Source organism: Rutidosis leptorrhynchoides, chromosome 3 (genome assembly GCF_046630445.1).
Source record: "Rutidosis leptorrhynchoides isolate AG116_Rl617_1_P2 chromosome 3, CSIRO_AGI_Rlap_v1, whole genome shotgun sequence".
Lineage (NCBI taxonomy): Eukaryota > Viridiplantae > Streptophyta > Magnoliopsida > Asterales > Asteraceae > Rutidosis > Rutidosis leptorrhynchoides.
The window spans coordinates 273,246,076-273,272,598 of record NC_092335.1 but is presented as its reverse complement, the minus strand read 5'-3'; the positions used below and the strand labels follow the sequence as shown (position 1 = coordinate 273,272,598).

The following is a 26,523-nucleotide window of genomic DNA, read 5'->3' as shown; positions in this document are numbered from 1 at the left end:
ACACGGCTGAGGAGATCGACCGCACGAAGAAGAACGCTCATTCCTTCAATCTCAATTCCTACTTTCAGTATGATTAATCCTTGCTTCCCTAGCATTCAATTGTGTTTGTATGATGAATTAGGTTATGAAGAAACCCTAACTAGAATGAATCAAAACTTAAATTGATGCAAACAATCAAAATTGTTTTTGAAGAACAACTTAGAAACGATTGTAGTAGTACCTATCTATGCGTTAATTTAACATTGAATAATTCTAGGGTTCATTATACATCTAGGTTAGATTTTAATAGAATCATTGTTCATATGATATAAATGACATTGTTGCAAATTGAGTGTAATAATGTTGAATGTCAAAACATGTGTTAATGATGATCTCAAAAGTCTAGAACACATATGAACTTTGTGAAAATCTCAATCTAGTTGCAAACTCATTAACATTAATGAAGAGTGAAAATGTGAAAAATATTAACATCAAAACATCTAAGTATTGATGATAATTAAAGTTTGCAAAACTTGTTGCCTACAATTGAATTATACACCTTGAACTAATCTGAAGTATCATCGTGTAGAAAATGGCAAGAGGAAAGGGAAAGAGTAGTGAACCAAGAAGAAAGGACTCATACGATCCACCGTCAGATCCTACAGAGAGAATTAAATACAACATGTGGTTTCTCTCTAGACGTCCTATCACTGAAGGAAGAAAAGTTGCCCACGATCAAATGCCAAAGCTTGTGAGACAATTCAAAACTCTTCAATGGGAAGCATTTCTTACTCTTGATGGTCCCATTTATCCATCTCTCATTCGCGAATTTTATGCAAATTTCAATTTTGTGAACAATGAAGTCTCCTTCAGTCTTCAAGGCTCCAATTACCACTACTCACCTGTTGATTTCGGGCGCATTCTCCAAGTTCCAACAGATGGTGAAGAATTCTTCAGTTCGCATCATGGACTGGCATATCTTCCGAATTTTATCTCCAACAAAACGGCATTGGTAGATACACTGTGCAAAGACAGTGCTCCTTGCGCTGAAATTGAGAGGTCTGGCGTACTGGGAAGACATCTCTTTCCTGAGTATGAAGTTTGGAACAAAGTCATTGACTACAACATGTACTGCAGATCAGGAAATCACTCATGAAGACATTCATGCTACTCAATTTGCTCTCTTATGGTGTTTGGAAAATGGAATCAAAGTAAATATTGCCTATCTGATGGCAACCAGAATGAGTGGACTCATCACCGAAACAACTCGAGGATTGCCTTATGGAATGCATCTAAACAAACTGTTTAGGTACCTCAACATCACAAGTGATGACTCTCTTCCACTCACTCATCAACCAATCCTACCACCAAAAACAACAGGAGGATCAACCTCCAAGCGAAGAAGAACTACCAATGAGGCAGGAATGAGCAGAGGAGCTATTGAGATATCAGACAGTGAAAATGAAGAAGGAAATGAATCGGTGAGGGATCTTGGGCTCAATGCCAAGATGGATAAGATCTATCAAACTCAAATCAAAAGTCTGAAGAAGGAATCAAAGGTGAAGAAATTACTAAAAGGAGTGATCAGAAGCTTGACCCGTAGGTCAGGAAATGAGGAAGATGATGATTCGAGTGAAGAATTCTAACAAATTCTCATGAAAACATTCTATGGTTGAATGTTTAAGAGAACAATGTTTGGAGAACTTTAATATGTATGTTTAATAAGTATTTGTGTGTGCTTACTACATGTATTTAATCAAAAGTCCAAGCATGTCAGATTTATACACGTCAGAACTGCGGTCGACCGTGAACCTAATCGTGTGTGTCCTGTACCAACGAGTTTAAGTTTTTCTAAAACTGTTACTCCACGGCTTATCTCATGGACGACCGCAGCTCTACCGCAAGATAATCCATACATAAACTGACGAACCATTTTGTCTTGTTATGCCCAATAACTTTTCTCAAATGAGAATTGACTTGTCAATCAAAAGACTTTACTCATTTAACCTTCCCCTCTTGTGAAAAAGTAAAGTGATACCTAGTAGGCCTCTATAAAAACTAGTACATTCAACTAAACTCATACCCACCATCACAATCCCTAAAAACCCACAATCAAATCATGAGACAAATTGCAGAAGGAAGAGAAGTGTCAACTCATCAACTCTCAATTTATTTGCTGGCCAACTTCTCTAGTGTAAATTGGAATGTCTTTCTCAATCTTCGAGGACCTCTATATCCTCTTCATGTGAATGAATTCTATGCAAACTTTCAATTCCACGATGATATGAAGATATCATTCGCTCTCTATGGCAAAAACTATTCCTTGACAGTTGAAGAATTTGCAAACATCATGGATGTTCCAAGTAACCGAATCAAATTCTTTCTTAACCCAAACTCATTTGATGAGTTTCCAGAATGGTTAGAAAAAGAATGTGTTCTTGAAACACTGAGTGAAGGACCACTCAAATTTGAGTCCGTCAACAAGGAGGGTTTCTTAGTGCATCACCTTGCTTCAACATATGATCTATGGCAACAGATCATCTCCATAAATGTATATGGAAAAGGTGAAATACTCTGGAGAATGAATGCAAATGAGGTTACTCTCTTGTGGTGTCTCATACACTCACTTAAGGTAAACATTGCATTTCTTATGGCATCAAGAATGCAACAGGTAGCTCAAAAACCCTACTTGAAACTACCTTATGGCCTTCATTTAACTAAACATTTTGCTCATCTCAAATTAACAACTTCTTATCACTATGCTGCTCAAGTTTCGTCATACCCGATATGTAGAGCATCAACTAGACCATTTGCTAAACCTTCTCTTGATAATCCTCCAAACTTCAGTCTTCTCTCGACCACATGACAAAGTAGTGTCATCCATGGAAATATTCTGAAAATCAGACGACATCTGAACAGAATTGAAGGAATCATAAGAGACACTCATCGCTACATTCACCGCGAGACATAAGTCCAGGCAATTTGAAGAATGCCTACCTATACCATGCTTTTATGTGCTCTTTGTTGTGATTTCCATGCATATTTTCATATATGCATCACTATGTTTCGTACTTACTTTGAATAAAATGTGTGCTTGTTATATTTTAATATATGTTTTCCAACGTGCACAATTTAAGGGGGAGTTTTGCTCTAAGGGCAAGCTTAGTTCTAGGGGGAACTAACCTTTTTGCTTCGACAAAAGGGGGGAGAAAGATGGATACAAGTGATTGTTAATACTTGCGTATTTATAGCAAAATGTCCCTCATCACTTGTATGTTTGTCATCATCAAAAAGGGGGAGAATGTTGGTTGAATGTTGGTTAATGAATTAAACTACAAACTTAAGTATGATAATTAACCAAAGAATATGTTTTGATGATGACACATACATATGCATAAGTGATGACTGACATCTTAACATAAAACACGCAAGGTCACTAATCCATACTTTATCTTGCAAACGACCAAGTCAAACATAGGTTAAAGAATGAAATTAAAATTTCAGCTAAACACACGGTCGAGGTACGGTCGACCGCATAGCCAACCGTGAAACACCAAACTGAATTGCAACGCAGTTTTATTGAAAACAAGTTGCACGGTCGCCACCACGGTCAACCGCAGTGCGACCGCAGTTTTCTCTGTTACCGATTTTAACCAAATCAAGTTTGACTAGTTCCCGACATCTATAATTCATGAAACCTTTCTCAACATGCTTAGAATAGATGCCCTCTCCATACTCAATTGAGTTTTGGTCATAAAAACACTAATTGTGGTTAATTACGCCTAATGACAATCTTAATAACAAATTAACTAAGATTAGGCATAACACATAAGTGTTAATCAACAACTTGTGATCTTAATTCTTATCTAGACATCCTTAGTATGATCATCAAGTACCAACACACTTAAGCCAATGTCACTAGAACAATAATTGATATTGAAAATGACTTAGTGATTAATTAAGGCTAAATGAGGAACAATGCTCTCAAGTGTAACTAGTAAAGACTTGTAATCCTAAAATACACTTAGATACATTTAGGATGGTCACCAAGTCCCAACTAGAGATTGCTCTTACCTTGTGCATGTGTTGGACATTAATGTGTGCTTACACATTAATCATGCAATATGTTATATTGCAAGTAAGCTTGCTAAAAGCTTAAAATACAAGTTGTGCAAATATCTATATGATTGATCTTATAGTAACTATCTCTTGCTATGTGTGAGTATTACTTGCTACTTGCCAATATGCTTAATACTCATAAATTTGTCAACTTGATTAATATGTTTGCTATGAGCTTGCTAGTTAGGATTCAAGTAACTAACATACTCCAATAGATTATGTGTAAAATGGTTCACAATGAAATTATAGTCAATTGTCTATTTGATCTAGTCTAAGTAACTAAGGGTGATTGCTAATGACTTAACTTTGACGTCTCTACATACTTCATGATTATCTTATAGAGACATTATTCAATTAATCTCTAACTAAACTCAAAAAGAACATGACTTGTGATTAATTGAAACTAGGAAGTTAATGACATAGTGACTAATATTTAGAATTGAACTAAAAGCATTAATGTGACTAACTAAGTCTTGACCAAACTGAGATTTCCCAAAATATCAATCAAGACACTTCTCCAAGAATGTTGGGTTTGCCACTTTTAGAATGTTAAAGTCACTTTCATGTAATAAGACCAAATCTCAAACACTTAACGCATATAATACTTGTATATGATGTTTGGTTTCTTTTGCAGGTGCTAGAAGGAGTAAATGTGCCAAAATGTGGTGTTCAAATTTGAGTCAAACAACTATACAACGGATACCAAATTTGGACTGGAGCACGCACGGTCGACCGTGCAGGCAACGGTGTGTCAACGGCTATTTTTTGAATCCCACTATAAAAGGCAAACATTAAAGAGCATTTGAAGCTGACCCACTTGCATATTTCAAAGGCTTATTTCCAGAGATCACAAGGGCTTTAATTACTACTCAAATGTGATCAAGCAAGAGAAGATTCTATGATCTTAAAGAAATAGAATTTAGTGGTTGTAAATTTACTAATCAAAATCATTAATCTTGTGAGTTTACTTAGTGTAATGTATGTCTTAATATTGTCTTAGGATCATCATTGCAAAGTGTATAAGTCTTGTAACTTCAATTAGTTGAAGCATAGGCTAGCTTAGTGATCTACTTCCTTAAATGGACTTAGGAAGTTGATTAATCTTATTTGGAGATTAATACTTGTCCAAGGTGAAGACAAGTTGATCTAGGTTGGAGTTGATCTTTCAAAGGGATAGAAAGATTAGGTTTGTTGTCTACCAAAGAAGTTGAAGACTTGTAAATTGGATCTCCACCGGGTTTGGAGAAAAGTGCTTAGGAAGCAACAAATCTCGATTAGTGTAATCGGGGAGTGGATTAAGGTGAATTAGTTAACATCCACCCGAACCACTATAAATTCTTGTGTCTATGTTCTTTACATTACTTCATTTATCAGTTTGAACATATACACTACACACATCAAGTTTGAGTTGAATTGGTTGATCAAAGTTAATCGAATTTGGTGATCAATAGAAAAAGTGTTAAAAACGTATAGTAACTATTCACCCCCCTCTAGTTACTTACAATAAACATAAAAGCTTGTTATGTGGGACGTAGATGAGTGAATAAAAGCCTTGAGCTTTGACACTCCCGGGAGAGTCTATTATGCTCCAAACTTGGAAATAAAGTCTTCCAAGTCTTATTGTGTTCTAAGCTTGGGAGTAAAGTCTCCAAAGTTAAGTTTGACTCTTTTTAGGAGGTAAAGTCTTCTTAGCCGGGTGTTGAAGTTTTTATCTTTAACACTCAAGAGTGGCTCACAACTGCTCGTCAAGGAATTCAAAGTCCGCCAAGTTATGGAATTGATGGACCTCTTATTTGGTCACGTGGGGCCCTAATTCCACGAACCTCCTTCAATGTTTTCACCCTACTATGAGAGAAACCATAGAGTTGTGATAGAAATCTTGATGAGTGCCGGTCATCCCGAGCCCGGGTTGACCAATAAAGATAGGGGTACCCAGTCTTTGACACACCCACCTTAACCTAAACATGGAATTGACGAATCATTGGTGTTTTGGGGGCATGGAGGTGGAAGAGGGATAACCATCGCGGGTTGATTAAAGGGGCATACTTTTTGGGGGGCATACACTTTATACACGATGAACTTCTTGGCGAATGGTAATTTTTATGATATTCATGGCCCTTATTCATTTTTGGTACATTTTATGACTTTCATGGTGATTAGAGCTTTGGCATATATTTAGAGGCACCTTGTATTTATTTTGGTGAGTTCGAGTAAATTGTGAATGATTTTGAGGTTTAATTTGATTGATATTTTGGTGAGTTGATGGCTATCTCACGAATCCTACATAATTGGTCAAAGTCAAGGAGGTTAAAGTTTGAATTTGTGAAGATTTTATACTTGGTGATTGATGTTTGATGACCTTTTAGGAGATGGAGTTGACTTTGAACGGGGAATGGTTGATTTGGGTAGACTTAGGTTTGAATTGTGGTCGATTTTGGTGGTATTTGAAGATTATTTGAAGCATTGCATTGAGTTCGTGCTAGTAATAGAAGAAGAAAAGAAGATGAATGCTTGGTCCTTAGCAAGTGCAAGTGTTTGGAGTTCATTCTAGCCATCAAAGTGCTCATCCTTGGAGGTATCATTTATTGCCCAATTATTGCACTTTGGTTTTGATCATTGAATGCTATTTTTCTCCAAGCCTTGTTTTATCGATTTGCTTACTTGAGGGCACGCAAGGTTCAAATGTAGGGGTTTGATATTGCTCCAATTATACACGTTTTATCTCGCAATATCTCTCTCATTTCATTCGTTTTTGAGGATCATTGGGCCCGAAAGTTGTTTTTATGCACTAAAGTGTTGATTCAAGGCTAAAAGCCTGATTTGGTGTAAAATTGACCAAGTCTTAATCAAAAATTGCAAAGAAAATGACAAGTGCAGGATTCAGCTCCAAAAGCGCCGCTCTTAATATAGGAGCGCCGCTCCTGATGATCAAAAGTGCCGCACCTCAGATAAAAGCGGCGCTCTTATGCACGTTTTGGCACCAATTTCCACCAGTAGCCAGAAGCGCCATTCCTTAAAGCCAAAAACGCCGCTCTTACAAGAAAAGCGCCGCACCTAATCACAAAAGCAGCGCTCCTGAAGTTAAGCCAAAAGCGCCCGCTCCTGAGTCAAAAGCGGCGCTCCTGACGCTGATTCAGCCCAGAATTTCAACACTATAAAAGGAAAGAGAGGAGGTCATTATCAAGAGAGTTGCAGTTTTTAGTCCGATTTTCAAATACAAAATCCTAATTTCATCATCCATTAGAGTTTGAAGGTGAATTGAAGGAAGCAAGCTCAAGTTCCATCATTATTAGCTCAAGATCTTCTTCTCTTTGTTATTTTAGGTTGTAATCTCTACTTTTCTTTATCTATTTTGCTCTAATTACTTGTAATCACTCAAGATGATGTTTATTTGTGTTTCTATGCTTATGATTAGTGTAATCTTAGCCATGCTTGGCTAATTTGTTTGTGTTTGCTTATCTATGAATCTCTAATGCAAAGGATTAGCCCTAAATCAATTGAATAAAGTTGTTTTGAATGAAAATACATGAGCAAGTGTTATTGTGTTAGCTATGAGGTCCATTGCTATGATTTGATTTATGTTTTACTTTGATTACATAGATTGAGTAGCTCTCTTAGTGATTTGAGAAGTGAATCAATTTGTGCTTCAACACCTTAGGTGATCTAGACAACTAGAATAAGGATTTCAAGTGATTGTGTTCTTAGTCTAAGTTGGTTTTCAGTTGACCTTTGTTCAACATAGTGATGTTTGATTATCTTAAGTGATTTTGATAGTTGAAGGGTTTTAAGTGATTTCAACTCAAGCATAATCTCAATAACCACTCATACTTAACTTGATCCTAGGATACAATGCTTATGTGAGTTTGCAAAAGTATAATTTGATTAAGGTTTGGTAGTAATGCTAAACAACTAATAGTTCAAACAACTAATGTGCTATCAAATTGGGTAAAATAGGGCAATCCAAGCATAGAGATGATTAGGTAAGTGAACACTCTTTGTTTATTGATTTAAATCTCAATTCTTAGTTACTTGTTACTTGTTGCTAGTTAATATTGCTAAGTTTAGGTTTGTTTATTTGAGCAAGTTTAGTTGATAGTTAAAATCAATAACACAACCCCCCAATCAAACAAACCCTAGAATAACTAATAGTTTCAATTATTCAACTTATACCGCTATCTTGGGACGAAGTTGATACGAATACTTACATTAAAGTGCTATAATAACTGGGTTCTAAGTGCTCGATAGTTGTGCGTACTTATTTGTAATATTTGAATCTTGTATAAATTTTGAGGGTAAATGATGTATTGTTCCACACGCATCAGTAACCCGGGCCCTAGGCCACCCAACATAGATCGCATGATCAAAGTAACCCGAACCGTTAAGTCTAGAGACGGCAAACCTTGCACATTCTTGCTGAACAAAAGTCACAAACGCATATCTTCTACCACTCCAAAACTTCACTTCGGAAATTTTCCCTTCGTTACCGAAAAAACTACAAAGCATGTCTCTAGTACACTTTTCTACAACCAGAACCCACAGAGCACCCAGAATCATTCGACTACCCGGCGGCTAGAACAGAGACACTGTGATTTTTAGCTTGAAAATTAATACCCGCGAGCACCGAGGGACCACCGTGACCAGATCCACCATTACAGAAGCCGTCAGAGTCGAAACCAACACCTAAGTAGCAGAAAGGTCTCGAAATGGCGAATGGTTAGGGTTTCCTGAAATAGGGGTTAAAATAGGAATAGAAGATGATGGTAAATTAGAAGCAGATGAAAAAATTAAGGTTAGATTTTGGGAATAAAAAGTACAGAAGTGAGAATTAAAAGTTTGATCGGAGATAAAAAAAAATGGATGAAGAAGGTGATTTAGGGTGGATGGAGGCGGAAGAGTTTGAAAAAGAAAAAAAAGGGTCCGATGGTCCCAATTACCTTGGGAGAGAGCATCGGATGAGTCTTGAACCTTATATTCTCTGAAATTTAACAACCATAATCGTATTGGAGCTTTGTTATCGAGATTTCCGTCTCTATTCACTATCTTTTATCGATTTCATATGCCTTCGATCCGATGAAGATTGTTGATATCCTTGAGTTCATCTCAAAGATGGTAACCAAATGCCCCGTATTTAAGGTACTATATTTTTTTCATTTAATTTTGCTACCCCTGCTCACCAGGGTTTTAATTTGTTGTTTTTTATAAGGGTTTAAAATTTGGTAACTTCAAGTTGCTTACATAAACAAATCAACATTTTATTAGGTGTTGCTTATTACTGGAAATGTTTCGTATGTGAGTGATATTGTTCAACTGGCTAGACTTTTTTTTTTTTTTGCTGAAACAGAAATGCTCAGGGAACACAATTTGAACAAGTATTTTTGTCTCTTCATTATCGTTCTTATATATATATATATATATATATATATATATATATATATATATATATATATATATATATATATATATATATATATATATATATATAGAGGCAGGATCAATGAGGAAGTAACCGATCGGGGGGAAGCGGGGGAAGCAAAAAAAAAAAAAAATTCGTTTTTAGAAAAAACTTTGTTCACGAACATTATATATGCATTTAAAAATTTTAACGAGTATAAGGGTCCATTTTTATTTTCGCCTCGGGCCTTCAATTTATTGAGACGGCCCTGATTACGGTTTATTCGATAGCGAATTGTCAACTGGTAATCTTAACATCATTTTGATTCACATGATGTCATTAAGTCACCAAGCTAGCTGATAAAACTGGAGGTGATCTCTCCTGCCACTAGTAGGGGAGTAGAATTTCAAGGGCTTCAGAAGTAGGAGGACAACATCTCGATGATGTTATGTAATGGTGTATCCTATCGTATACACGCATAAAGGCATAATATTTGCATGAAATTGGCATCAAGAACACTGAGAACAACAGTTTTGTAAGACTATCCGTCTAGTGTTTTCCACTGTGTAGGTTGCTTCCGTCATGCATAAGCCCTGAAGGCCGCCTAGCGCTTAAGCCCTGACCGGAGAGCGCCCCATTCAGCGTAGATATCGGATCACGAGTAACAGAACGTATCATCATCTGACACGTGTCCCGGAACAATCCGGTGGATCTATCACTATAAATAGACCCCCTGGGTCGTCATTTTACACATTCAGACATTCAGACAACTTGTGAGCAGAGATTTCACCTTTCTCTCTCATAGTATTTTCTCTCACTAGAAGTCATCCGGCTAACAGCTTAACGCTAAACGGACAAAAGATTGATTAAGCCACCCCACAAGTTTCTATACTTGTGAACCGGGTCTGCAGGGATTATTTCCCGAGAGTAAACATCAATCGGCAACACTCCCCCACTCTTAGCTAGATATTTCTAGTATTGTGCTGATACACTAAGCCTTACCTCATAAGGAAATAGGTATCAACATTATGATTGATCATCAACATCCTCTCATTCAAAAGGTATCTTCAACTTCAATTGCTTCTGAGTTGCATCCTTGTGACCAAGTATTATGAGTACATGAATAATGTTGGTTAAAATTTTGTTTTTGATTTAACTTCTGTTTTTGACACAAGTAAATGATCAGTTAGTCTCATGAAGGCATTAATGGCTGTGGGTTTTAATTTTTTAAGTTTAAGGTTTGTGTTTGTAGTTTAGGATTTAAGTTTGATTCATCTTCATCATTTCATACTTTATATACATGTATATTTTTTCAGGTTGTTCTTGGAGACTAAGTTCGAAGTGGTGTAAGAGTTAGTCATAAAAGATTATTCAAGTGATCTTGATAATATATTCTGAAATATTGTCATTGGCATTTGCAGACTTGGATTGAATCTGAAATCAAGCATGAAAATGTTGTCAAGAGAAAAAAAGAAGATCGATTAAAAAAGCTCACCAAGAAGGTAACATTGCATTGCTCTTTAGATGTTTCTTTATTTACAGTGCAATACAAGGTGATCACAAAGTGTTACAAGTGAAATTCACTTGGTTCATTATGGTTAAATTTTATGTTTTTTTGCAACTATTATGTGGGTTTAGCTTAATAGTTCATATGGTGCATATGGGCTGACAAAGTATGTAATATAAGATCATATATGAAATTTCATTTAATTAACTCAAGAGCATTGACACTATAAACATTTTGAAACTCGCTGCCTTTGGCATACTTTATTGTTACTTTTACCAGTTTAGCTTAAAAGAAATTTTTAATTAGTTGTTCATAATTTTAATGGTCAACTTGAATGCTTGATTTAGTAATAATTCTCAGGAGGTTAAAGAAGTGGATTTATCCACAATCTTTATATGTTTGTTGTTTAATTTGAATCCTTTTTTACTAAACCCAACCATTAAGTCACCTGTTATATCTTCATATAAGTTGGTGACACTCATCAAACTCATAATTTGGTAACAATGAGGTTGTGGCTTAATGGTTGAGCTGCAGATTAGACTCTTTTTTTTTTACAAGATTTTCATTTTAAAAAAAGCTACCTTTTGTTAAATTTTATCCAATGAATCTTAACAAACATAATTGATTATGTAGCAGTTGGTTTTTCATGCTCTGTACCAACAATTGTCAAGATATATATTTGTACATGAAAATTTATAGTTTATATAAGGCATTATCCTTTGTGTAAGTGTGCTAAGTGTTAGGTTTTTCATGCTCTGTACCAACAATTGTCAAGATATATATTTGTAGATGAAAATTTATATTTTATATAAGGCATTATCCTTTGTGTAAGTGTGATAAGTGTTATGGACTATTTGTCGTTGTTATGATTTGTGCAGCTTTTGGATTCAAAGTATATGATTTCAATAGTCATCCATTTGTACTTAAGTATATGACCAGCCTATTGTAATGTTATTGCATCTAATAGTTTATTTGAATTTATTGTGTCTTCAGGTTTTTTATGTGCATAATTTTGTGTATATTTGGATCTTGGCTGCTACTTCCTTAAGTTGATGCATGATGAGTTCTTGCATACCGCCCCATATTATAGTGGCCGAAAAGGTAAGTTCATCATGAAAATGTTGCCGCTTTGCCTTTATGTAAGCGTGTGAGAAAGTTTAGCATACCTTTTGACAACCAGAGACACATATACATGTGTACGTGTCTAAAGAAGCATGTATATATACAATCGACGATGGTTGATTCGAGCTCCAGGAATTATAAAATAAATATATGATTTAGTCAACAGTGAACTTTCTAATTCTCATGTATACTTTGTAGTTATTGTTGATTGTTTATTTTGTTTGTTGTATATGTTTTTGTTGGAAACAGATGCATTGGAAGAGGAAAATGAGAATGATGACTAAGATCTTGATAGTTAGAATCTATATTAGTTATCTTCAGTTTTGTTGTGTATTTTGAGTTGTGGTTTACAAATGTCACGAAGACTTTGTTTAGCTGCATGCTTTCATTTAACATCAATTAAATTTCATATTTTTATGTATCAAATGAAATGAAAGTACTCATAGAATGAAGATAAATAGTCATCTTCATAGTGCATATAAGGCATTTGTAGGAATGTGACCTAAATGTTGCCCTATGCTATGAATTTCTGTTACAATTTTAGTCTAGAGTTGCTTACTTAACAATACCCGTATTTTACAAGTCATTCAACTAGTGTAAATTATTATTTAAGAATTAAGAAGATAAGGTATGTAGCTACCAAATTGACATGTATAAGAAAGGAATCAGTGAATGTAGATACAAGCATCAAGACCCCACAGAACAATGATAAGAAGCATTTCCTTGCTGATTTCTAGGGCTGTAAACGAGCAGAGCTCAAGCTCAAGCTTGCAAAATATCAAACGAGATGTAAAACTAGTCCATCACACCTGAATTTTTATGATTAATAACAAATACAACCGCAACTATTCAAACAACGATTTAGGTAATAACACAACTACCAAGGATAATAATAGACTCGACAGGCCAAATGGATTATTTTATTATTTAAGTATTGAAAGTAATCTGTACTTTGTCAATAAATAAATGTCCAACACAGATGACTTTTTCTACAAAATTGATTATTAAAATTAAGTTAGAACCCCAGTTTTTTTTTTTTTTTTTTTTTTTTTTGGCTAAAAACATACGGAGTAAGTAACAAGCCTACATATGTCTTGTAAACTCATAGGATGTTGACTACAAATCTTCCGGTCATTAAACCCAACCCTGCACGCCATCACCTCTAATTAATATTAACTTTAATATTTAATATTCTCTTCAAATTCAGAACAGAAACACCATCACAATCTAAACTCAAAACCCAAATGGAACAGCAGCAACAAAAAAATCAGCAGCAACAGCATAATATGGTGATAGTATCTGATCAAGTATTGATCAACGGTGGTCAAACATGGCTAACTCTGACCAGTGATGGAATGCTCAGGTGGCTTGATGGACATGGGTGTTTGTGTGTAGAAAAGGAAGTAATTGGTTTATCAACAGTTGGGGATGTGATCACAATCAGGGCTCTTGTTTATGATGAAAATGGATTTTGTTTTGGAAATGGTATAAAAGGAAGAGGGAATTTATTGAGGAAGAAGTTTGTGTTTGAACCGTTTTCGGATCAGTCGTTACAGAATTTGTGTCACAAGATTCAAGGATACATGGATTCCTTAGGTAACTATATTTAAATTTAAATAACTCTAAATTACATACATGATGATCATTCGTGTTTTTATAGCTTATATATTCTGTTCATTTAAACTAGTAAATAAAATAGCATACATATATAGTTAATTTTGTTTTATGTTTATCAATAAAGTGAGGAGTATAAATTTAGTTAATGATGTTCAAGGATGTAGAGTACCTAAATTTTGGAAATTTATTATACGGTAGAATAATAAAAGTGTTATGTTTTCGTTTGCTTTTGATTTTGTAACAAATAAATTCATAATGATTGAAAAGTTGATTTGAATTAATATATAGACACACTAGTTTGGTTATGTGGGCCAAAAGTTTTGGGGATATGAGGCTGTGATTGGTTCGAAGAATTTAACTGAATTTGATGGAATTCATATTCACTGAAATTCAATTAATTTGATGAATGTCAGTTACATCAAAAAAACATTCCGTGAACCAAATGCACTAGGTGATGGCAACCTTCAAGAGCTGCTCAGAACCAATTTACTTTATGATATTATGATATTATGATTTATGATATATACTATTATATGAACTTCTTATTAGTGTATTTAAACCACTATTATATGAATATGAACTTTTTTGGAAAATTTACAATTGTTGATTTGTTTCTTATTTTGAATAGTACCCATCTTTAACACTTCTAAGACTCTGTTTTGCAATAAAAATGATACAAACGAGAGTTTTCTTGAATAAAGTTTATAAGACTCCTCGTGACAGCTGTTAGAGATGATGAATTTCAAAGGTTTGCTAACGATTTCATTTTATTATTTTGTGGTTTCTCAATTTGTTTACTCTGTTGTTAATGATGTTCAAGACGTCATTCATTGGCAGTTCTGAGTTCTTGCATAAACCATATGAATGATTATTCTCTTAACGAGTTAAAAAATTGTTCAACACTACGTATTTGTAATGTAATGTTGAGTATTTTCTAATTTATTTTTATTTTAATTCAAATTTAAATTTAAACTTGGACTAGCTGGAACAAAACATTCATATGATCTTTTAATTCTTAAGTTCATTGAAGATGTACTGCTAGTGTACATAGATTAACTAGTAATGTAATGTTTGTTGCAACAGGTCGACCTAAGAAGCTGTTTATTTTTCTAAATCCATTTGGAGGGAAGAAAACGGCTTCCAAGATTTTTACTAGTGATGTAAAACCGATACTTGAGGATGCAAATATCGAATATACACTGCAAGGTTCGTTCTAGTTGCTTCTATCGACCATCATGCATATGCAAATTCCATTTAAGTAGTGTAACACTCTTTAATGTTGGCCTTAATTATAACTTCAGAAACCAGATATCAACTTCATGCTAAGGAAGTTTCTCGTTCATTGGATCTAACAAAGTATGATGGTATTCTTTGTGTTAGTGGGGATGGCACATTGGTTGAGGTTGGTTTTTTTTAACTGTTTGCTTCTTTCTGTTGTTATGGGAATTATCAGTTTTTATTTCGGATTTTTCTAACGATAGCCTTCGTTAAAAAGCATTAATATGTTGTACAAAGCGGTTAACGTTGATTTTTTACATGGCAGTTTTTAAAAACGTGCAAGTGTTTTTCACACCTTAACGACAACATGTCGTTAGAAAAATCCTTTTATTTATTACATGCTAGTAAAAAAAAAAAAGTCATGTTAAACTATAGTAACGATTCAACCATTTTTATCCCATCTCAATGGGATACAAATTGTAGTAGGTTGTGAATGGGTTGCTTGAAAGAGAAGATTGGGCAGCTGCGATGAAAATGCCTCTCGGGGCAATACCTGCAGGTCTGTTTATTAGCCAATCTTTTAACGTTACAATTCAATTTGGATTCAGCCGGTAAACCATGATGAAAAAATAACGTGAACCCATTTATGGAAAAGGTACTGGAAATGGCATGATTAAATCTGTTTTGGATTCAGCCGGTAAGCCATGCACCGTAGCTCATGCTACTCTTACTGCAATACGAGGTATATTTACATTTGATCAATATAATCTATGTACTTTTTTTAGTTGTTAAATTGTATTCATACCTTCATTTTATTCTTATACGATTTCATATTTTGCAGGGCATAAACTCTCTTTAGATGTTGCTACAATCTGGCAAGGGGATACTACATTTTTTAGTGTCTTGATGCTCGCTTGGGGTATCATAAAAACACATTATTAATTATATATAACCAATCCCTCTTGATATATATAAATTCGATTTGATTTTGTGTGGTGTTTTGAAGGACTAATATCGGATATAGACATCGAATCCGAAAAGTATCGATGGATGGGAAGTGCTCGAATAGAAGTTTATGTAAGCTGACACAAAATTCTTGTATCATATTATGTCAATTAATTATTATGTTGTGCAGATGAATAGCTGAAGTGGCTTTTGGGTTTATACTACTATATCAGGCACTTAAACGAATTTTAAAACTGCGAAAATATAATGGTAGTATACGTTTTGTGCCCGCGCCTGGATTTGAAGACGTAGGAGAACTATGTGATGATTCTATGGAACCTGTTACGGGTCGACATCAGGGATACTACCAAGGTCCCAAACTTGTTTTTCATAAATTAAATTGGAGAAAACTTAACGGTCCGTTTGTTTCCGTTTGGCTTCATAATGTTCCTTGGGGTGCTGAACACACCATGGCAGCACCAGATGCCAAGGTCTGTTTGTTTTTTTATTGTTATTATTATTTTAAAAAATATATATATTTCAGATAATTTTCTAAACTCATTGTACTTGAAGTGGAATTGATGTATATAGAAGAAAAGCTCTGATATGCTTTTATGTCACTTTAATATATTTTGTTTACTTGATTTTTCAGTTTGATGACGGTTATTTAGACTTGATTGTAATTCGACAATGCCCAAAATTGGCTTTGTTATCCTTGATGTCTAAGATGAACAACGGAGGTCACGTTAAATCACCATATGTTCTGTATATCAAGGTGAACGCGTTTTTTCACATGTGTCTTTTCTATCTTTGTCTAATTATTAAACCATGTTTAATGCTAACATCTAAATCTATATAGACCCTGCCTACACTCTCAGTTAGAATCATTTCTTTCTACTACATGATTTAGTAGCCCCTTCTAAGAACGAATGATACGATTCGAGGTCATAAATTCTAGTATTTGTGTTTATCTCTGGATGGGTCAAAACAGGCAACATATTTCAAACGGGTTGAAATATCACCCAAAGTTTATGTTGATGCATAAGACCTCCTAAGTCACGTTTTCTTCATAAAGTTGGAGTATTGTAGTACGATTATTGTTTTAATAAATGTGATATTTGTTTGTCATATTTGACACGTGCGGTTAATCTTGAACAAAAGATGTTTTGTGTGAATCCAACCCTGCAACAATAGTTACCCAGCAACACAATAATAATAATAATAGATAATAAATAATAATAACTGAGATTAAAAAGAATTTGGATTTAATTAAATGTACTTGGAAATATCAGATTAACTATAAACAACACCAGCTACTTGTATCAATTCAATATCAATATGAATGAAATTATTCATTATTTATTTATTATAAACAGGTGAAAGCGGCAATATTGGAACCCGGGTCACGAACAGATGATTCAAATAAGGAGGGGATCATAGATTCAGATGGGGAAGTGTTGGTAAGAGGAAAAGGAACATACAAGTCCAACCTAAATTCGTTAATGGTATACGACAAGTTGCAATTAGTCGTGGACCAAGGTTTAGCCACTCTCTTCACTCCTATTTAAATTTGATATTTTCATACTTTTGTATATGATAATGATTAATAATATACTCCGTACAAATGAAAATAATATACATGTAAATATCAAATTTAAGGTGTTAATTTGCCTTCTATGTATTTTTTATGTGTTGTTATTTATTTTAATGTGTTTATTTATGTGTTGTGTGTGCTCACATAATAAATACTACTAAGGATATAAGAAACATGTATTATTTGTTGAATAGAATCAAGCAGAAGCAATAGTTGGATGAAATTAATATTAACGTGAATGATAGAAGATTGTGTTTGCATTTGTTTTTTGTTTTTTTTGAACTGCAGATATTTTATTAAAAAACTAGCAAGACGTTAAAAATTACCAAGGGTTCAAAAACTATGAAAATCTAATTTGAAACTAACTTGCTTCTGTTTTTAGCAAATTAAATGAATACATTCTAATCAAATCAAATAAATTACTGCCATTAACTGAAAGTGTCATTGAAAACCACACAGTTACGATAATGCCATATGATCCATAAAAGTGTGACCACCGATACCATAACTTTCAGCATGGAACCTTCATTCAATGACGAGGTATTAAACCATGACGCAAACTCGTTCCAGGACTCGAAGCTTGGCATATTACAACTAAGCCAAATCCACAACAATCGCCACAATTCAAATGAGCTAGAGCACTCGAAATAACGTGTTCCGCGTCTTCCCCAACTTTATTACACATGGGACATGCAACAATAGGCATTAATAAACCTTTAATGGATAAGTTGATTCTATGTGCAAGCCTGTCTAACTGTAGCCGCCACATGGATATGTTTAATTTACGAGGTAACATTTTAAACCAAATAGTTGACGGCGAGGGAAACTAAACTTTATCAACATGATCACGCATTGATTTCACAGTAAACGCCCCGTTTGAATTCAAAAACCATTGCCACGAATCTAGCTGATCTTGAAGTTGTAGTTGATCAATTTCCGAAACCATTACAGCAAGGGAAGTTTTATTTCTACTGCCTATTACATCTCGATTCCAAGCCCACTTCCACTCGTCATTGACTAATCTATCCATAATCAATACCTCTTTGTTAAATTCTAAATAGAATAATCTATTATATCGAGAAGCCAATGTAGTATTTCCGATCCTATGATCAAGCCAAAATCGATCGTACCTTTCTTCCATTGCCCACAACTAGACGTATTGCATCAAGAGGTATTAAACCTCCAGTAATTGATGATTTGTAAACAGAAACAATATCATGTCAAGTACCTCTCATGCTACACGATTCATATATAGATCCATGAATGGCTTTAATGACTTGAATCCAAAGAGAACCAGAGTTATGAAATCGCCAATGCCATTTATAAATAAGAGCCAAGTTAAAAGCTTTTATGCTTCTGACATTGAGACCTCCTTTATCAAGAGAAGCTAAAATACTATCCCATTTTAACCGAATTTTTCTTTTTACACCATCACCACCCCAAAAAAATTATGCCCGAAGCGATTCAAGTAATTTAACAACGGTTTCCGAACACTTAAGAATAGATATCGGATAAATGGCGAGACTCCCCAACACCGATATAACTAGCGTCATTCTACCACCAATCGAGAGAAGATTAGCCTTCCAAGAAGATAGCTTTCGCACGAAATTTGTTTACTAACATTTGCCAATTATTAGTCAATTTCATATTAGCATCGATCATAACACCAAGATAAGTCGTTGGAAATGACCCAACTTGACATCCCGTTAACGATGCTAAAGTATTCACGTCTTCACTAAACACCTTTAGCTCTATGTTTTCCAAATCATCTATTCTTCATTTTGACATAATAATAACATGATCGGCGTATTTGAGATGAGATAAAGCCATGTTACCACCAATATTATTCCATGGATGAAATTTGATGCAACCACTTTATTGAACGCTAAATGTAAACCCTCCATAACAATAATAAAAAGAAAAGGACTTAATGGATCTCCTTGACTTAATCCTCTCTTAATTGGGATTCTTTGGTAGGGCTCCCGTTAATAACAACCGACGTTCTAGCAACCATTAATCCACTGACATCATTTACTACCAAAACCAAGAAAAGATAACATAAAATTCAGATACTCCCAGCTCACAGAATCATAAGCCTTCTCGAAATCAAACTTAAAGTAACATTTGTTGATTTCTCTTCTTGATCCAAGAAGTCAACTCACCAAGAATCACTAAGAATAAGAGGGCCATCCAAAATGTGTCGACCAAAAATGAAAGCAGTACTGGACTAATTATTATTTTACTAATAACACCAGCCATTCGGTTAGTCAAAATCTTGGAAATTATTTTGTAAACCACTCTAATCAAAGAAATAGGTCTAAAATCATTGATAATTACCGTATTACTATCCTTTGGATCAATAAATGCCGAATTTGCACCCACATGCAACTTAGCCGTGTCAAAAAACTCACGAACCGTTGAGAAAATATCTACCCGAATCAATTCCTAATAAGACTTCAGGAAAAGAAACAAAAATCCACCCGGACCCGGGCTTTTCGAGCTACCACAATCCCACATGACATTTTTTTTATCTCCTCATCCGTAACATCACGTTCAATAAAATCCGTTTCTTCTAAAGAAAGAATCGATTCAGGAGCTATGGATACAAACTGTGAATCATGGTCCAGCTTATAAAACTTCCTTTTATAAAATTCGAAAAATTGCTCCTTGATTGCATTTGGGTCCGAAATCCACACGCCATTAACCAATATAAAATTCGAAAAATTGCTCCTTGATTCAGGAGCTCGTCTACGTTTCAAAGAATAATGAAGATATTTAGAATTCTCGTCCCCCTTAATATCCCATTATATCTGAGCTTTTTGTAATAAATCTCGCGCTTTAAAATCGTTTAACTCATCACCTTCCTTTAAAAGTTCTATTCTTTCCATTATTTCAAACTCTGTAGCTAAACCATCATCTACTTTGAAATCTAGTTCCACAATCCTCATCATTCTCTGTTGTAACCTTAACACATCAGAGGTTAGACTCTCTTTGTTCCATGCTTTGAGCTTAGACTTTAAATATTTCAACTTGGCCAAAATTGATCCATCCCTTCCATCCGAAACAAAATTCGCCATACATTTTTAACAATATCATCAAATCCGAGACGTGATAACCAAGACGAAAACAACTTAATTGAGTTGCGCCGAAATCAACCTTTTCTTTATATAGTAATAGTGAAGCATGATCAGAGTACCCTCTGGGAAAAACAACACCTTTAAGATGTTCAATCGAATCCAAAATATCATTGGACACAAAGAATTGATCAAACTTACTCATCTTGTTTCAAACATTATTTCTCTATGTATACCAGTTACCACCTAAAGAGATTTCAACTAAGAAAGAACCAATAACGAAGTCATTGAAAGCAGTAGCTAGTAGCTTCTGCTTGAATAAAACCGGACCTGAATCTATCCTCTTCCACCCTCACGGAATTAAAATCGCCAAACATGATATAATTACCAACATGAAAACCATAAAGTCAAGAATCTTATCCCACAAAATGATCTTCTTATTAAGATCTTGAAGTGCATATACATTCAACATATACGCCACCAAGTTCTCCCTTATCCATCTTCCTTTAACAACAATAAAAAATCATCACACCAAATTTGTTCTGTAACAAAACCTATTGGATTCTATAACGAAATCAAACCACCACAACGACCTCTTGCTAAACTCACCGAATAATCAAAGTTATAATTACCCTATACCGATCTTCAACAAAAAAATTTTAAGACGAAAGACCCAAAATTAAAACGTTACTCTTAGTCCAAACATCCTTGATCCAGCTTCACTTCTTAAATTTCTTTGACCCGCAACTATTAAGGGACATGATCTTTATTAGGAAACCATAACATTATCAACCCCTTTCACTACACCATTAAGATTGCACCTAGTGAAGTCATTACCTAATTTAGTGCCCACATTGATCAGTTTTTCCACCCCATTTTCTTTAGTTCCACCACAGGTCTCCTTGTTGACAAAGTGATCATACGAAGCAGAGTGTTGCTGCTCCAGATTCACCTTAGTAAATCCATCATCCTTGTACAAAAATCTCAGAGGAAACTGGATACTTGAACTTCCAGAGTCTTTTGTCTCCTCTTGACCAAACTGTACATGCTTGGTATCAATTTCCTTATCCATATTATTAGTGCTAAAATCATCTAAATGGACACCATTAAACTCAGCAAAAAGATTAGGTTACTGAGTACCAACATCGTCTACAGAATTATTGCCTTCAACACTCAAAGAATCGTCACTTTCCTTTCCCGAACTCGAGAATAGATCTAAGTCAGCATTCCAAGTCCCTTCTTCTAGTAAGTGAATCTTAAACTCAGTCCCATTAACATATATCGACTCATCCAATGACACGTTCTTAATCGACTTAGTAGCGATGTACACTCTACCCTACTCATTGGTAACGAACAATCCTTCTCGAAAAAGAGAAACTTTCTAGCTAACGACGCTACTTTTTTATAAGCCTTTGAAACCCATGCAAAAGAGGTAACCCACCTATTTCTACCCAAACAATCCGTTCATCGATGTAAAAATTATCAGATGGAACCTTCTATTGAAATATGTTTGACCGTGGTACATGTATTCCGAAGGTATGCCCATGATATAAAATAATATAAAGTTCATTTATCCTATTTGATCAAACAAAAAGGCCAATCATAAATTGTTTGTTATACCTTCTAAGCGGGTTATTAATCATTTGTTAATGGTTTAACAAATTAAATAAGTTTTGAGATTTGTTTAATTAACTAGTTAATTTATTAACTAGTAATTAAATAAACAATGTGTAGGTTATATCTTGTTGATGTATATACATATATTATGTATATGTACAGGCATGCAATCTATGAGAGTGTGTAAATGAGATTTACACTCCACCTCACTTGAAAGATTAAAAATCATGTTTGCTTTTTATTTCTCCCATACTTGCAATCTCATATCTCACTCTCTCATCTTTTCTCTCATCTTCAAGTGACCAAAATACTTGAGATCCAAAGATGGGTTCGCTTTTGGTGATCTGCATAAGAAGAATAAAATATCCGTTAAGTAGAAGGTGTAGATTGAGCAAGGTTGGAACTTTGGGTGTCTACCATTTAGAGGAACTCTTCTTTGGGTTCTCAAGTTCGATCTTCAAAAGGCTACAAAGGTTGTTTTCTAATCTTCTCTTGTTCGGTTTCTTTCTTTCTTTTTTTTTTTTGCTAAAATTTTTGTACGATGATCCTTGGAAGAGTATGATTTTCTTTCTTATAAAAATGCTTTCGCTTGCTTTGATTTTTGTATCATACTCCAACAATGGTATCTGAGGCATCTTGTACAAGTTTTAGCAAACTAATGTTTCTTTATGATAATCGGTTTTGAAGTATGTGTTGTGCATGATTCTTGGAGATGATTATGCATAACAATATGCAAAACTATTATCATGATTTGTGTTTTTACGTTTCCTAAATGATATAGTTGAATTTTGAGTTTTTGTCAAAAATGTTAAAAGGGTTAGTCTCACTTTTTCATTTAAAAGTTTTTTTCCCAGCAGGAACAGTCTGCCCTTCGTGGACTGTTTCAAGGTTCAAAACCTAATATTCTTGTATGAGACCGATTGCATCCGAAAGCTAACTAAAAGAGCTTAAATTTAAAAAACTAATTCATTGAAAATGATTAAGAAATAAGTAAGATATGACCATTTCAAATTGCATGTTGAAAACTGATAAAATTTCAAAAATTTGATAAGGTAACTTGCATGTTGACTAAAAGTGATTCAAATTTTAGAAAAATAATATACATAAATTATTTTCATGTTTTACATGAAATAATAAAATAAAAATAGTTAATATATATTTTAACTTGTTGTTTTCCTTTTCTTGAGGGAAACAAATCTCCAACATGTTTTAATGCACTAAATATGTTTGTTTGGATGGTTTTGGAATGAAAACCACACTTACAAAATATGAAGTGGGTTTACATACATAAGTTATGTAAATGAAGATTGATTATTTGTTGTGTCATTAAGTGTTGTTTAAATCAATCCTTATCGAAACATGGTTTATGAAAGTGTGTGGTTGGCACTACACGTGTTATGCGTGATTTTTTTTGAAAGGCAAGTAGTCTGCATCGAATACTCTCATTTTCCACGCACACACGCGCTTTCGGGATGAAACTCGAATCACATTGCAGGAACCCGAACCTTAAACCATCCCGAGAGGTAGCTGGACCGGGTTTGAATCCTTAATGGATCCGGAAGAAAACTCCCTGGGGTCAATCTGGAGCTCCATCTTTCATGCAGATTGATTAATAGAATGGGCAGAGTGAGGCTCGAACCCATGACATAAACCCCAAGCCCCACACACAAGGTGTGGGGATACCATTGAGGCAAGCCTGAAATGGTCTTGTTATGTGTGACTGTTGTGTATATGGTAGTAGTTGAATCTATATGACGCTTGTGTGGATGTTTGGTTGTATGATTTTAATTTATTAATTATTGAGGATGAATTAATAATTTATTAAGCTACTTGCATGTCGTCTTTCATTTTCGTATTGTATTTGTAATAGCATAGAAAATAGAATAGTTGTTATTTTGTAAATGTCTACAAAGAAAGTGCAACCAAGATTGTAAACACGAAGATGATGTTCATAAGGAGGCCCATCCGAGCATATAATGAAGATGGCGGTTTTAGTGGGAGCCGATCTCACACAAGGTTTATGTCCCTAGTTGACCTTGTTTTTCCGTGTGTTGGCTCACTGAAAGAACACATAAGATTTGAGGCATACTACCGATAATTGCGTGTTATGAGGCATATAAAACGGTTTGGTTAAAATTGGTTTAACAAACGCAACACTCAATACCAAATTAGCAAATATTTAAAATGGTGTAAATTACTTTTGCTAAAGAAAACAAAATCCCATTTAAATGTAATCTTTATGCTATCCACGAGTTGTACACACATCTGAAACTTCTAACTGTTAGAGTTCGCGATACCCGAGAGTCTTGGTCCGAACTCTAGTTGGGTGTTGGGGAAGGTGAGGTGAATATTGCGATACCCAAGAGTCTTGGGCCGGATTTCACGTGTATCTATCATGAAAGGTTTACAATCTATACTTGTGGTCCGCGGTAAACTCGCCACAAGAGAGGATTAACGTAGAAGGGATTAAACATGCTAAGTTATATAATGGATTATCACTGAATCCCGCAGAAATATAAGAGTTTCATAATGGATGAAAGGTAATATTGTCTACCTACCTAAATAGCTTATAGTTAGCGATCTGAGAGAAACCCGTCGTTGCCATAAGTGAAATATGGATCTTAGCCTTGTTAATTACTACAAACAAAAATATGGCTCCGTCATCAATCACTAATTTCTGCCTTAAAGGGTTCCTCGAAAAGGACAAGCTTACAGGCTTGAACTACATGGACTTGCTTCGCAATCTAAGAATTGTTCTTAGGATGGAAGGAAATATCAGGGCATTTGAGGAACCATTACCTGCAGAACCAGGATCGAGATCTACTCAATGCAGTAAGGGAGGAGTTTGAAAAACGTCGTTTTGAGTCTAATGAGGTAGCATGCTTAATGTTGGAGAGTATGTCTACTGAGCTCTAAAAGGGCATGGAGATCTTAGGGTGAGGGAGAAACTATTGAGAGAAGTGAGATTAAGTGTAAGAATGTGTGGAGAAGTGTGTGTAAAAAGGATGACAAATGGTCCTATTTATAGACTTTTCTGATCCTAACAGGCCGTGTAGCAATCCGTGTAAGGTGCAAGGGTGGTCTAGGCAGCCCGTGTATGGTGGTCGGGTAAGGTGCCGGTTTAACTGGTAGCCTGTGGGAGACACTCGTGTATGCTGGCCCTTGGCAGCTCGTGTGGCACTTTGGCAGCCCATGTGGTAGCCCATGTGGCAACCCGTGTGGCTAAAAGCTTAGTTTTCATCATTTCGCTCTAGATCTTCATTTTAAGTCCGTTTTCTTCGATTCTTCTTGTATTGTCTTCATAATTACTTGACCTACCAAATAAATTATATAAATGCTTAATTCTTTGATAAAGTTAGTTAATTGATCATTGGCCTAATATCGAGGGTAAAAACGTGACTTTTTGGCTTAGAATCTGCTTGTCCTCAAGCAAACTTCTAGTTTTTAACTTAAAGAAATCTTTCGAAGTTTTCTTTCTATATTTCTAGGTGGTTTGCTCTTTATTATAAGAACGAAAATAAGTTGAGTCCTCTGTGTTAGGGTTTGAAACTATCTCTGCAAGCTTGAAAGAAAGTTACACGACATCGTCTAGTTAAAGACTCAAATCCTTGTTACTAGTGTGAAGGCGGTGTTAACCATATCTTCTAGGTCATTGGTCAAGGTGAAAAGGTGAATATTGGTTATTTGGTGGCGAAAAGAGATTTTGTTTGGGGAGTGGTGGATATGATAGAGTTTTCTGAGGAAAAAGGGTGGTAACGGGTAGTCTTTCTTAAGACTTTATTTCCCTTGATAGGTAGGAGTGGTGATATATTTGTGAAGCACTTTAGATTCTTTGGAACTTTCTTTTCTAGAATATTTCTCTCAAAAGCATACTTTGAGTTGAGTTCTTTGTCCTCCGACGGTCTTCATTAGGGATGGCATCGGGCCGGGTTTGGGCCGGGTATAGGTAATCCCGTACCTTGACCCGATTAAGAAACCCTATCCCAAACCCGACCCAATACCCGTCGGGTCCCGATTTACTAACTAACTATCGTGTTTCGGATTTCCCCACGGTTAAACGGAGATCTCCATTTACTTACTAACTAACGGGTTTTGAGTTACCATTTACACTTGAATAACCACCTGTTATTTTGACATCCATTTATCTAAATTCCAATTACAAATGTTATTACTTTATACAAAGTTCATGTAGGTAGTAAACATCTTCCCATTTGTAAATGAAAATGTCATACCCCCAAATAGGGCCAGGGAAATATGACTTCACAATATCACAACACAAGTATGTATAAACGAGAACGAATCTAAATGAGGCGTTTTAATTAAAAACCAATGTATTAAA

General features: G+C 34.9%; 1 protein-coding gene and 1 long non-coding RNA gene across 3 annotated transcripts; both read left to right on the top strand.

The window, feature by feature from the left end:
* The first annotated feature begins 9,129 nt into the window (after nucleotides 1–9,129).
* Nucleotides 9,130–12,479, top strand: LOC139902796 (uncharacterized). The gene is made up of 5 exons (XR_011777685.1): nucleotides 9,130–9,231; nucleotides 10,807–10,836; nucleotides 10,912–10,992; nucleotides 11,991–12,098; nucleotides 12,369–12,479. It is a non-coding gene; the product is annotated as an uncharacterized lncRNA (long non-coding RNA).
* Nucleotides 12,480–13,191: 712 nt separating this feature from the next.
* Nucleotides 13,192–17,619, top strand: LOC139902795 (sphingosine kinase 2-like). 2 transcript variants are annotated; one of them, XM_071885415.1, is made up of 10 exons: nucleotides 13,192–13,715; nucleotides 14,820–14,942; nucleotides 15,038–15,138; nucleotides 15,441–15,513; nucleotides 15,610–15,696; nucleotides 15,796–15,873; nucleotides 15,961–16,031; nucleotides 16,133–16,390; nucleotides 16,552–16,674; nucleotides 17,276–17,619. In XM_071885415.1, exons 1-10 carry the CDS (start codon nucleotides 13,364–13,366, stop codon nucleotides 17,465–17,467), a joined length of 1,458 nt encoding a protein of 485 aa, XP_071741516.1. In that variant the 5' UTR covers nucleotides 13,192–13,363; the 3' UTR covers nucleotides 17,468–17,619. The 2 variants fall into 2 exon arrangements, with proteins under 2 accessions (XP_071741516.1, XP_071741517.1); XM_071885416.1 differs by lacking the exon at nucleotides 13,192–13,715 and having other exon boundaries at nucleotides 14,910–14,942; nucleotides 15,438–15,513.
* The last annotated feature ends 8,904 nt before the right edge of the window (nucleotides 17,620–26,523 follow it).

Bases quoted from the DNA above. Each gene is read 5' to 3' on its own strand.
- LOC139902795 (XM_071885415.1), top strand. From the start codon at position 13,364: ATGGAACAGCAGCAACAAAAAAATCAGCAGCAACAGCATAATATGGTG. The intron at 15,697-15,795 runs GTATATTTACAT...CATATTTTGCAG, and splicing joins TACTCTTACTGCAATACGAG to GGCATAAACTCTCTTTAGAT. The intron at 16,675-17,275 runs GTGAACGCGTTT...TATTATAAACAG, and splicing joins CATATGTTCTGTATATCAAG to GTGAAAGCGGCAATATTGGA.